Source organism: Sabethes cyaneus, chromosome 1, assembly GCF_943734655.1.
Source record: "Sabethes cyaneus chromosome 1, idSabCyanKW18_F2, whole genome shotgun sequence".
Classification (NCBI taxonomy): domain Eukaryota; kingdom Metazoa; phylum Arthropoda; class Insecta; order Diptera; family Culicidae; genus Sabethes; species Sabethes cyaneus.
In genome coordinates this window covers 137,018,815-137,031,867 of record NC_071353.1, presented here as the reverse complement: position 1 = coordinate 137,031,867, position 13,053 = coordinate 137,018,815, and the positions used below count along the sequence as shown (strand labels likewise).

Below are 13,053 nucleotides of genomic sequence, written 5' to 3'. Positions count from 1 at the left end.
TTTTTCTTTAATTGTCTATACGTCGCAGAAAGTTTTATGTAACCTACTTTTGAATGCTCTATCCATAATGCTTGCAAGTAGGCCACGGAAAAAAATCTGTTGTTTTCTGTTTGGCTCCAATCTACTGAAACAGCGTTCGACTTTTACTGCTATCTAGAGATCTTCGAGAAATATTCCTATCTGGTGTGGAGTGGTTGACTAACTGCAGGAGTTTCTATGCACAAATATTACCTGCAGATGGCACTGTCGTCGGTAGCGCAAATGCTGTGGGCGGGGGCGAGGAATAGCATACCGTTTGAACACACGCACAGCTGGTAGATTTTGCTGTGTCCAGAATACGTTGTGGAAGAAGCAGGAGAAGACGACGATGATGAGCTGCTTCCGCCCGCGCCAATGTGGTCCCGCATCGATCCAGACGATCCGGCAGCAGACGTTGGAGGCTGAACGGTTTTCAAATTCGGTAGTAGGATGGTGCTGGCATCCAGTCGGATCTGTGGAAGGCAAACATCGTAAAGCCATTGTCAGTTAAGGTGGGAGAAATTTTTGAAATAGTTAAAAATACTCACACTTCCAGCAACCGAGTGAAGTTTGAGATCATTCAGGCAGTTGGCTTCGATGCTACCGGCTCGGGATTGCATGAAAATTTCCTGCGTGGCTCGCACCTCCAGTGACCGTGTGGGGGATTCCAATCTGCCATCGCAAATGAAAAGTTACGATTAGTGGATTGTTTTCGTCTCGGCATGAAAAGGGTGTCAACAAACTCACTTCAAATCCTTGCCGGCTTCGGCTCGAACCAGAGGCGTCTGGATGGAGTCTTTGAAAATGACACCCCCTTCGCCCTCGACCCGCAACGATGTGGCCCCGATGCTGACTTCGTCTCGATCGACGGCAAACAGAGTGGTTCCGTGTGTGTCCGCCACCCGAAAATGGTTCGCCAGCACCTCCAGCCGGTCGTGACCCAAGAAGAGTTGGTTTTCCAGATAACCTTCGGAGTCCCGCGTGTTCAGGCTGAAGTTTCGCGAAGATTCTAAATAGTAAATTGGCGATGGTTCCAGTCAGCCTTTTGAAACAAGAAATTTTAGTTAAATCTTACCGATAGAAATTGGTTGCCCATGTTTAGACCGTATCGAGGAAGCTCGCAGAATGTCCAACACCAACGCCTGACCGGTAAGTTGAATTCCACCGGACACAATTTTCAGCTGGCCCATTCCATCCTGAAATCAATTTGAAAACATAGACAAATTTTAACAAACGGTAAGAAAAAAAATCACCAGTGGGAACACTCGATTTTTCATGCCGTTGATTTCATCCTATAAGGCATTAAACATCTTCAGATAGTAATAGTAGTCACCCGTTTCATAACTTGCGTGACCGATGCAGGTAGTTAATCCGGATGGTTCGGATTTTCCTTTTCGCCGGTTAGGCTGAAAAGTGAAAACTGTAGACTTTCTGGTGGAATTGGATTTAAAATCAAAACTAATTGAAGTTTTTAGAGTGTCTTAGTGGCAAACGAAGATTGGAATTACTGAGAAGTTTTTTTTCACGATTGAATTCAACTATTAAATTTATTCATGACAGATTTCGCCTTCGACTTGCAGGCTTTATCAGTATCTGTCTTCGATCACCGTTACGAACACAGTTCGAAAACAGACAATAGAAATCAGACTTCAAACTGGACTAGCGTTGAAGTTGACTGGTTAGAGTTGAAAATGAACATGACATTGGACATTAAATTATACTTGAATTTGGACTAATTTCAACTTGAAGTTTTTTTTTCGAACCGGACGTGGTTACGAATTTATAAAGCTTATAGGACGCTGTATTTCTCCATATTTATTTGGTCTTTTTCGATCACCGTGCAATTTTCTTTTCAGATTTAAATTGACTCTTTTCGTTGAATTATTAAATTAACTTAATATTGTTAACGTTTCCGCTTACTTTATTCAGCCATCCTCAGAAATTTATGACAAACAACTTATAATTTAAATTCAAACTTGAACGTTTGTCGCCGCTATCGTTTTACTGTTTCCTTGTCTGTAGTGATCTGATTTGATTTACCAGTCCATGGACTGGTAATTTTCGATATAAGTTAATGCAAGAAAAGCTAGGATGAAAATATAAGTAAGAGAGGAGACGCGAAGAGAATCTCTCATTTGTAGTTATGACCTATTCAAAAATCAGGCCAGAAATTATGACTGTCTAAGTACCATTACCAGGGAATCAAAATATCATTGTTCATACACAGAAATAACCGACAAAAACGTAGAGCGATAAACCAGTTATTCTTTGCCCATAAAACAAACTTACGTAGCAACCAGAATGTATCACGATAACAAAATAACAGGACAAAAGAATGCCGCTCCACATCAGTGAGATGGACAACTTTCGTTGAGAATCTATTTGAATACACACTCGCTCTCACAAGCGCTTGTTGCTGGTGATACAATAATATCACCAATATTATTGTCATGCAATATGTCTTTGTCGCAAGTCGGCTGGTTAAAAACAATACTTTTTCAGCAACTTGAACAAAAGGGACAAATAGCAAAAACCTTAAGAAAAAGACTAGCTTGCTTCGACCTAAAGTTTGCTACGTACAATACGTATTACATACAGCAGTGTGTCTTTTTCACAGGCAACAACATAGTTGTCATGAAACATCTGTATCCACGATAAACAGCTACGATAACTTGTCATTGTCCTAACTTCCATGCAATAGTGACAATAGGGACTATATCTTTGTCTCTTGTGCTTTCGTCATTTTTGATTCTCTGACCATTATCATTATATTAAATTCATAAAAAAAGATAAATTTTAGATTTTATTTTTATAAATTCTGGCTTTCAAGAAAAGTTTCGAATGTCCAGGTTAGTCTCATATAACCGATACTTGCATGCTGAGTGTCGTTTGGTATGGCAATCGGGCATCGTTTGCTTTCGTGCCTCACTCGTTGCATTTATCCGACAGTTGTTGAAGGTCATTTAGAATGCACTTGGGCACTCTTAATAATGATGAGTTTACAAACCGGAACTAATATTGAAGCGTTATAAACGAGATATCTCATACATTCGAGTTTCTTACACCTACCTAGCGCCTCCACGTGGCCATCCATGGAAATATTTCAATTTGTATAATTGAATAGTCAAGCTGGGAGGTGCGGAGTCGTATAGCTTTCAGTTCCTAATCTTACAACTGTAGTTTTATATAACCACTAGCTGACCCGACAAACTTCTTATTGCCACAAATTAAACTATGTTGTACATAAATCGTGAATCTCGGATGACCTTTGTCATAATCTTTGCAAGTTTCTGAGGAGTTCATGGGTGTTTTAATATACAAATTTTCCTCACAATAAAGTAGAAAACAACTCCCCCCATCGCTCAGCCTGATAAAATAAAGCGGATAGCATTTAAATATTCGCCATCATTACGAACCATTTCGCCGAATACCATTTTGCGGAACACCAATTCTCGGTTGACCATAACGCGGAATATAGAGTTTCGCAGAATATCATTTCGTGAAAAACCTTACGCGGGATGTACCATTTCACGGAAAATATTTTCGTAGAAAGTACCATTTCGCAGGGGTGACCCAAACTGAAGGAAAGTAATAGAGGTCAGTAGATCTAGGAAAGGGGGGTGAGGGGTCTCAAACCATCATTAAAAAAATCATGCCTCCAAAACCCCACATGCCAAATTTGGTTCCATTTGCTTGATTACTTCTAGAGTTATGCGGAAATTGTATTTCATTTGTATAGGAGCCCCCCCCCCCCCTCCTAAAGCAGGGAGAGGTTTCAATTCACCACAGAAAACATTCTTGTCTCCAAAAACACCCACATGTCAAATTTTGTTCGATTTGCTTGATTGGTTCTTGAGTTATGAGGAAATTTGTATTTTATTTGTATGGGAGCCCCCCCCCTCCTAAACAGGTAAGGGGTCCTAACTCATCATAGAAAAAATTCATGCCCCCAAAAACACCCACATGTCAATTTTGGTTCCATTTGCTTGATTAGTTTTCGAGTTATGAGGAAATTTGTGTTTCATTTGTATGGGAGCCCCCCATCTTAGTGGGGGAAGGGGTCTCTAACCATCATAAGAACCTTCCCTGGCCCCAAAAACCCCTATATGCAAATTTTCTCGCCGATCGGTTCAGTAGTTTTCGATTCTATAAGAAACATTCGGGCAGACAGACAGAAATCCATTTTTATAGGTATAGATTTGAATGGGAGCCCCCCCTCTTAGTGGGGGAGGGATCTCTAACCATCATAAGAACCTTTCCTGGCACCAAAAACCCCTACATGCAAATTTTCACTCCGATCGGCTCAGTGGTTTTCGATTCTATAAGGAACATAGAGCAGACAGAAATCCATTTTTATAGGCATAGATTTGTATGGGAGCCCTCCCTCTTAGTCGGGGGGGGGGGGGGGGTCTTTTGCCATCGAGAGAACCTTCCCTAGCCCCAAAAACCTCTACATGCAAATTTTTACGCCGATCGGTTCAGTAGTTTTCGATTCTATAAGGAACATACGGACAGACAGACAGAAATCCTTTTTTATAGGTATAGATTGAGCCATATGACTTTATTTTCTAGGGTTATATTTTCATAGAGCGAAATAAGGCGCTCTATCCTTGGCCAATTGCAGCCTGGTTTCCGGTCTAAATGCCATTAGTTCATCCCCGAGAACCCAGAGCATCACTTAACCTTTATTAGCAAAAATACTCCCAACGACTGTAAATAAATCATTTTCTATATGGGATGCGTTTGGTACGGGAGGTCCCCGCGTTCTTCCTTTCCCTTGATTTCAACGGATTGAATGGAATTAGGTATTATTTCTGGTTTCACTTGATACCTTGAAGTTCTGCGGTACAAGCTGCTCAGCTGGTCTCGCAATTGACAAGAAAAATGATTGATTCAAGTAATCATCATTTTCCAGGAGGCTTTAAAGAATTGGCTGTGTTGGTATGCGATTAGATTATTCTTTTACATACACGTTTTACCTATTCAGGTTTACCTCTGTTCAGGTTTTTCTTTTTTCCAGTCCCGTTTTTTTACTTTTTGTTCCGTTCTTTCTACTTTTCTGTGTCGTTTTTGGTTTTCATTTTGGTTTTCGCTCTCGCTTTTCTGCTTTTTCCTTCCATTTTTCCTCTTATTTTTCTGTTTTTTATTTTCTGTCCCAGGAAACACCCTGTTTTGTTGTTACATTTTTTTCGTTTCTGTTCCATTGTTTTCATTTTCTTTCCTATTTTTCCTCTTGTTTTTCACTTGTGTTTTAAAATTTTGTTACCCGTTTTTCATTTTTTCTCTTCTATTTTTCCTTTTCCCGTTTCCACTTTTCGTTTTTTTCAGATCTTTTTATCTTCTTTCTTTCTGTCAGGTACCGTCTTTTCTGTCAGGTTTATTTTATTTTAAACTCCATTTCTTCCCTTCGTTCTACAGGTTTTCTTTTTAGTTTTCGTTTTTCGTCTTTTTCTTAGGTCCTTTTTTCATGTTGTTCTCTTTCTGTCGGTTTTTTTGTCCCAACTTCTCGTTTTATATCCCATTTGATCTTTTTTACCGTTTTTCCTCGTTTCCTTCGTCGGTTTTCTTGTTTCTTTCTCGCTATTCTTATGCTACCTGTTAGTTTCTCGTCCCGTTTTCCGTCTTTTTTCTCCCGTTTTCCCACCTTTTCTGTCACGTTTTTTCAATTCCATTCTCATTTTCTACCTTCTATTCCCCTCTTTTCCTGTCCCCTCTTCGCTTTTTTCAACTTGTTTACCCTCATTTTATCCTGCTTACTCACCCTTTCTCTCCTTTGATACTGCCCACGAATTCCTCTTTCTCTGTTCTGTTTCTTTTTTCTCCTATCTCATTTTTGCAGTCCTGATCTCCTTGTTTTTCTATATTCTGTTCCGTATTTCATCTTTTTCCTTCCATTTTTCCTTGTTTTCAGATGCGTTTTTCCGCTTTTCCACCCGTCTAGTTGGTCTCGAGGTACGATGCTGGTCTAACAAGCCAGTCATCGTATGTTCGCATCTCGGCTGAGCTGTGCTGCTAGAGTCAGTAGGATCGTTGCACTAGTCCTGTAATTATCCTGTACTCTAATTAACCGACTGCGAAGTCTATCGAAAAAAAGGGTAATGTCTAAAGTAGGGCTTTAACCGATTCTTTTTTTCTATCGCAGCTATACCACCGTGCATTCAGATTCACACCGTCCGTTTCGTGGTGGCATATGAATGCTATGCATAACACAACCAGCTCACCAGTTCGCTCAGTCATACCTCCGATTGTACAGCAAAACGAATGCGTTCTGATCTTTTTTTACATTTTCGTTTCGAGCACCGAATGATTGAAAAACAGTCAATTGACTGGCAGTCACTACAGTAACGAAAAGCAACCGCGCTATCGTAAAACTCAATACTACAAAAAATAAACAACCATTAAACCACTACATGCGATGAAAGAAGTCGGTCGGACACCGTCCGACGCAAGTGAACATTTTAATTCGCGACCAGGGTCCTGACTTAAAGGCCTATTGCTTGACGTAGCGCAAATGACAAGTGTTCTATAACGAATTGAACTATTATTTTTATTTTGTGTATTTTGTTTTGCATTGGGATAATTAGGAGAAGTAGAGAGCTCCTTCTAACTCTCAATAATCCATAACGTGGCTAAAAAATATAAATAAATTTGAAATTAAAAAATAATACTATCTCTAACGAATAATCATATTTATTCACTAAAATTTGAATACAGTGGACCCCCGTTCGTTTGAACGATTCCTCATGCAAACTAACGGGGTTACTTTTTAATTTGAACAACTGGTAACCCGAAATATGCTGAAACCTGTGTGAACTGGCCGCCCTACTCTTTGTTATTGTTTTGGTGGTTTGTTTTAGTTGGCAGTTGCAAGTGCGAATATTGCATTTTCCGATCGGATTTATATCTTAATCGTTAGGAAAACGAAATATAAAACCGATTAAACACGCTAGGTCAGTATAAACAAATCGTGTTTATGTGCATTGTCTGCATAAACAAATGATGTCATGTTGAGAATGACATTTGAACCATTTTTAATTTGCACTTCGTGCAAACCAACGGGGTTCAAATTAAAAAGTGTTCAGATTAAAAATGGTCAAACGAACGGGGGTCCACGGTATCATCGAGTCACTACTGCTCTGCTGACCTGGTACTAACCTTTAGCTGCTAAATGCTTAAAGATTTACTTAAAAAATATCTATAATACTATGGCTAGAAGTAACTACAAAGCGGAATTGCCTAAAAACACATGATTCTATAAAATTCAATAATTGAGTCTTTGCGAAAAATGCGGGTATGATTTTTAGGAAGTAGACTAAATCTATACCTATAAAGAAGGATTTCTGTCTGTCTGTCTGTATGTTCCTTATAGAATCGAAAACTACTGAACCAATCGGCATGAAAATATGCATGTAGAGGTTTTTTGGGGCCAGGAAAGGTTTTAGTGATGGTTAGAAACCTCTCCCACCACTAAGAGGGGGGCTCCCATACAAATGAAACACAAATTTCTGCATAACTCGATAACTAATCAAGCAAATAGAACAAAATTTGGCATGTGGGTGTTTTCGGTGACAATAATTTATTCTATGGTAAATTGAGACCCCTCCCCTCTTTATAAGGGGAATTATAACTCCTCTCCTCTTTAAAAGGGGGGGTTTCCATATAAATTTCCTCATAACTCGAGAACTAATCAAGCAAATAGAACCAAATTTGGCATGTGAAGATTTTCGAGGGCAAGAATATTTTCTATAGTAAATTAGGACCCCTCCCCACTTTAAGAGGGGGGGCTCCTGTACCAAAGAAGCACAATTTTCCTCATAACTCGAGAAGTAATCAAGCAAATAGAACCAAATTTGGCATGTGGGTGTTTTTGGAGACAAAAATTTTTTCTATGATGAATTGGGACCCCTCCCCGTTTTAGGAGGAGGGATCCTATACACATGAAATACAAATTTCCTCATAACTGAAGAACTAATCAAGCAAATGGAACCAAATTTGGCATGTGAAAGTTTTCGAGGGCAAGAATATTTTCTATGGTGAATAAGGACCCCTCCCCACTTTAAGAGGGGGGGCTCCTATACAAATGAAATACAAATTTCCTCATAACTCGAGAACTAATCAAGCAAATGGAACCAAATTTGACACGTGGGTGTTTTTGGAGACAAAAATTTTTTATATGATGAACTGGGACCCCTCCTCACTTTAGGAGGGGGGGCTCCCATACAAATGAACAACAAATTTCCTCATAACTCGAGAGCTAATCATGCAAATGAAACCAAATTTGTCATGTGAAAGTTTTCGAGGGCAAGAATATTTTCTATGGTGAATGAGGACCCCTACCCACTTTAGGAGGGGGGGGGGCTCCTATACAAATGAAATTCAAATTTTCTCATAACTCTAGAACTAATCAAGCAAATGGAACCAAATTTATCATGTGGGTGTTTTTGTAGGCAAGAATATTTTCTGTGGTATATTTTCTATGGATTTCCCCACTTTAAGAGGGGGCGGGGGGGTCTCCTATACAAATGAAAAACGAATTTCCTCATAACTCGAGAACTAATCAAGCAAATGGAACCAAATTTGACATGTAAGTGATTTTGGACGCAAGATTTTTTTCTATGGTGAATTGAGACCCCTCGCTTCTTTAGAAAGCGAGTTATGGCCCATCTCCCCTTTAAGAGGGTGGGCTTCCATACAAATGAAATGCAAATTTCCTCTTATCTCGAGAACTAATCAATCAAATGGAACCAAATTTGGCATGTGGGAGTTTTAGATGGCAGAAATTTTTTCTGTGGTGAATTAGGACCCCTTCCCCTTTTAAGAGGGGAGCTCCCATTCAAATGAAATTCAAATTTCCTTATAACTTGAGAACTAATCAAGCAAATGGAACCAAATTTGGCATGTGGGAGATTTTGGAGTCTTGAATTTATTTTACGATAGTTAGAGACCTCTCACCCCTGTGGTAGGGGAATATGGACTCTCATACAAATAAAACAGAAATTTTTGCGAAACTCAAAAACTAATCAAACTCGAGAAATTCGAGACTCTTCCATAAAACATTAGTTAATACCAGACCACAAAAACTATCTATAGTAACACTAGATCATTCAGGACGAGGCGGTCGCGAGTGTTGCCGGTGACCCGCCGTCGGAAGCGCAAGGGCTTGCAAAACTCGAGATTGTGACAAAGATCATCCGAGATTCATGATTTATGTACAACACAGGTTAATTTGTAGCAATACGAAGTTTGTCGGGTCAGCTAGTTCTACATAAAACATGAAAAATGACGGTTATCTCCCTTTCCCAAAAAAAAGATGCTCAAATCACATGTATGCCATTATGTTGAGATTTGTAGTTAATATATTTTAGAGTGTACTCGATTTTCGTCAATCTGCAAAATATGGTACTATGTAATCCATAACCATTTTAATACCAAATCACGTTTTCTTTGTGTGGAAATGCCTAACAGAATACGATTAAAATCAATTTTTCGAAACAACCGTTGAATGAAAAATGTGGTAAGCTGTCACACAAACTTAAGATTCAACACATTCTCCAAAAGGCTGGATCATTCCTAGCGCTCTGAAATTTTGGAATATAGTGATTTGATCTGTCTACATTCTTACAAAAATAATATTTCATGAAAAACTTCAACTCCGGTTTGGGTGTTTTATTCTATTTTTTCCAATGTGTGACGTCAGGCGACAAACTTTCACTGTGGGTAGCTGATTTGGAAACAAAGCTTCTTCCTTTTTCCTCTTTTTCTGTGCCGTTTTTTTGTTATTTTTTAACATTTTCGTAAGAAGCAGTTGCTCTACGTTGTTTGGTTCATGAGATATGATTTTTCAAATAAGATAAATAGGCTCAGTAAAACAGAGCTTTCGACCTCAACTCAGGAACAACAAAAAATATTATAATGGAAATTTTATGATTAAAAGATTCGACCAGCAAGCAAAAAAATATTTCAAAAAATTCTATGGGACAGAACACAAATTTTTCTTTCGACTTTTCTTTGCAGTTTTCCATAATCCAATTGAGCTTGACATTGTATGAGGAATTGGACTGGAAATCGTTGTTGAAATTGGGCATTAAACCTAACTTGAAACTTCTGTGGCTTGTATCCTATTTGACCGATCAACTAGTAAGATTCAGAGGAAATCAATCGAACTCTATGAATGTCAAGTCAAGACTCCTCAAAGCGCACATTTAGGACCTCTACTGTTGATTCTGTTTGTAAATGACTTATTTTTCATTTTGAGCGGAAATTTTCCTTGCGTGAATGATTTGTATATTTCACCGAAAAGTATCAATTTTTAAACAAATGACCAGAAACAAATGTCAAAATCACAAAGAAGCATCATTCTGCTAGTGCACATCTATCATCTATAGAGTAGTTTTTTTTAAATGAACAATTAAAAGAAATGCGTCTAGTTCGACCAGTAATTCATGTTATAGTTCCTTTACTACTCGTAATATGACTGTCAGATGTGTGCAGGATAAATAGATACATTCACGTGTAGACACATGATGAAAAAATCCACTACCCATTAGATCGAAAACAAAAAAAAAACAGTGTTCAATCAATAACCGAAGACTAAGTAACGGAAATGAAGAAGTTTCTTTCCACCCAAAACGAACAGCGGAAATCAAAGATCGTTATCACTGCTAATACGAGTTAGCAGAAGAATCAGTCCGACGTGGATGAAGTGAATGGCAAATAGGACCAGAAAAACACACTTCCCTTTCAGCATAAATAAACAAACACGTGTCTGTCTCTCAATCAGTGTGGTACGGTTTTCTCGCTCTACCGCCCGATTCGAAGCGGACGAAACACTGCGCCGGAGTTGTATGTTATACGACTTTTCCCACACTTTTCCCGACAAGCGGCAAACTGAACGAAAACGGCTCGCTTTCAAGACTGGACACTGCAAAACGGTACGGGATAAACGGCCTCTTTCGAGGGTAAATCATGTGCGAACGTTGTTTAATCTTGCGATATGTGCTCTTTGCACATGTTTCTCGGGCGTTGTGCCGTGAAAAGTTTCAATTTCATCCGTCATAGCGCCCGCTGCCGCCACCAGACGCTTTGCTGTCTGGGTATTTTTCGAATGAAGTGGAAAAGTTGTTGGATGAAGTCGACTTCCAGTAAACTCAATCTGCAGTTCGGGGGGTCCACCACATTTTTCAGCTAAAAATGAATTGAAATTTTGACTGATTCTTTCACTTCAAATGGAGTGCAAATTGTTCTCTACCTCGTTATTTTACGAATCGCAAAAATCTATAATTTACATCGTCAAAACCCTTGACATCCCCGAGAACAATCTGTCGTGTTCAGACAAAACGAGAAAAAAACGGAAGAAAAACACCCCCCGCCAACTTCAAAGTGACGCGCTCGATGATGCCCGAAGAAAAACTGCTCAACTTTTTTCCTGTTTACGCCTTCGCTCGTTATCCTCCCAGTCAGTTTTCCCACCATCAAAACGACCAATTCCAATAGAAAATGAGCAACTTTCGTGCTCTTTCCGGTTCACCCCCGACGCGTCGTCGTCGCCGTCGCCGTCGCCGACCCGGCAGTGAAAAGCCGGTAACCGGAGGGAGGTGAGCGGTTTTCCCCAAGAGCTCGCACCTACTTTTCGTATTTTTTGCTTCTTATTTTCACAGCACTGACTGACTGGCTGGTTGCTGGTGCGTTCGCTCACAGACGGACGAACCGCTGCTGCCGAAGTGCGGAAAAACAAAGATAACAGAGGGATAAAGTTAATAAATTGCGGTGTTTTATGGCTTAGCACATAGCTGTGGATCGTCGGGTCGTGCCCTCCTCCGTGGTCAAAGAAGGTTGGGCCACGTTTGTCACCCTCCACCTAATGGGTACGGTAGGAAAAATGCTGTTTAACCTGAAGTTTTTTTTCCTTAAACAGCTACAAACAGATTTTATCTCTCTCGTTAATGATTTAAAACACTTTGAACTGAACATGGAAAGGTAAAATAAAATTGGGAAACATTTTCCAGATTCCCTCCGTGCACTCACAGTATTCAGTCGTCAAAAGAAGCCGAGAAAGCACACCATACCAATCCAATCGAATGGAATCGGTAATCGGTTTCTGATATCTTTTGTTTTATTTTACTTTCCTGCTCCTGCTCTCTAGTCGTCTTATGGTGGCGCTAAATGGGACGACGAAACTGGGGAGCATAGCCGAACCCCCGCAGGTGATAAAGACGAAACGGGTCGGAGTCGGAGCCCCATTCACGCTGCTGGGACCGGTGAGTTGCTGGTGGGTTGCGGTTGGGAGTGTTTATAGAAGTCATTAGTGGCAATTGACCGGCTGAGTAAATCTGTGAAACAATACGGAAGAATCTTTCTGCTGTGGAGGTGGAGAGAAATTAAATGAAGAATGAAGAAGTTTATTAAGCCATCGTGGTATTGACTAAATTAGGATTGGACCATTTGTTGTGGATAGCGTGGCTAATGACTGAACAATGGACATGCCTCTGTGTGTGGTCAGCAAAAAGTAAACTTATCTGGTGTTTCACGGTGTTTGAACAAATTTTGCTCTGGGATTGACGATAACTGACTCAATTCGGTTGGAAAACTGACAATTATGCAGTACAATTCTTCGTTCACAAATATCCGGTTCGATTTATAAATATTTCTACACATTTCTATATATCTTGAACACATCTGGGGAATGTTGAAACTTAACTATCAGGAACGATTGAGACTATTTCACGAAGAATTCTCCCAAAAACGCTGAATAAATGTGATATGACTAACTGTGGTATAATCTGGTCATATTTGGATATCGGGGTCAACTGATACCACGAACCAAATTTGGCATGGGGCATGGGGACTAGAAAATTTGGCATATGGGGATTTTTAGAGGCAGCCTTTGGGGCTACCCTGTATGGCATAAATTCCACTTAGCATAATGGTCATTTGGTTATGCCGCATTGTTGTTTACAAAAGACGCATCCATGCGAGGACCTGGCAAGAGAGCTGCAGAAGATAAAGGTCAAAGTGGCAACCTTTCAAGAAGTGCGA

General features: G+C 39.8%; 1 protein-coding gene across 1 annotated transcript in view; it reads right to left on the bottom strand.

The window, feature by feature from the left end:
• Window positions 1-227: 227 nt before the first annotated feature.
• LOC128746275 (uncharacterized) overlaps window positions 228-13,053 on the bottom strand; it is a 123,380-nt gene continuing 110,554 nt past the window's right edge. Inside the window, exons 4-7 of the mRNA XM_053843324.1 lie at window positions 1,094-1,214; window positions 766-1,027; window positions 567-690; window positions 228-491 (exon numbers count right to left, since the gene is read on the bottom strand). Of these exons, the coding sequence (XP_053699299.1) occupies window positions 228-491; window positions 567-690; window positions 766-1,027; window positions 1,094-1,214 (771 nt within the window). The remainder of the gene's footprint in view (window positions 492-566; window positions 691-765; window positions 1,028-1,093; window positions 1,215-13,053) is intronic.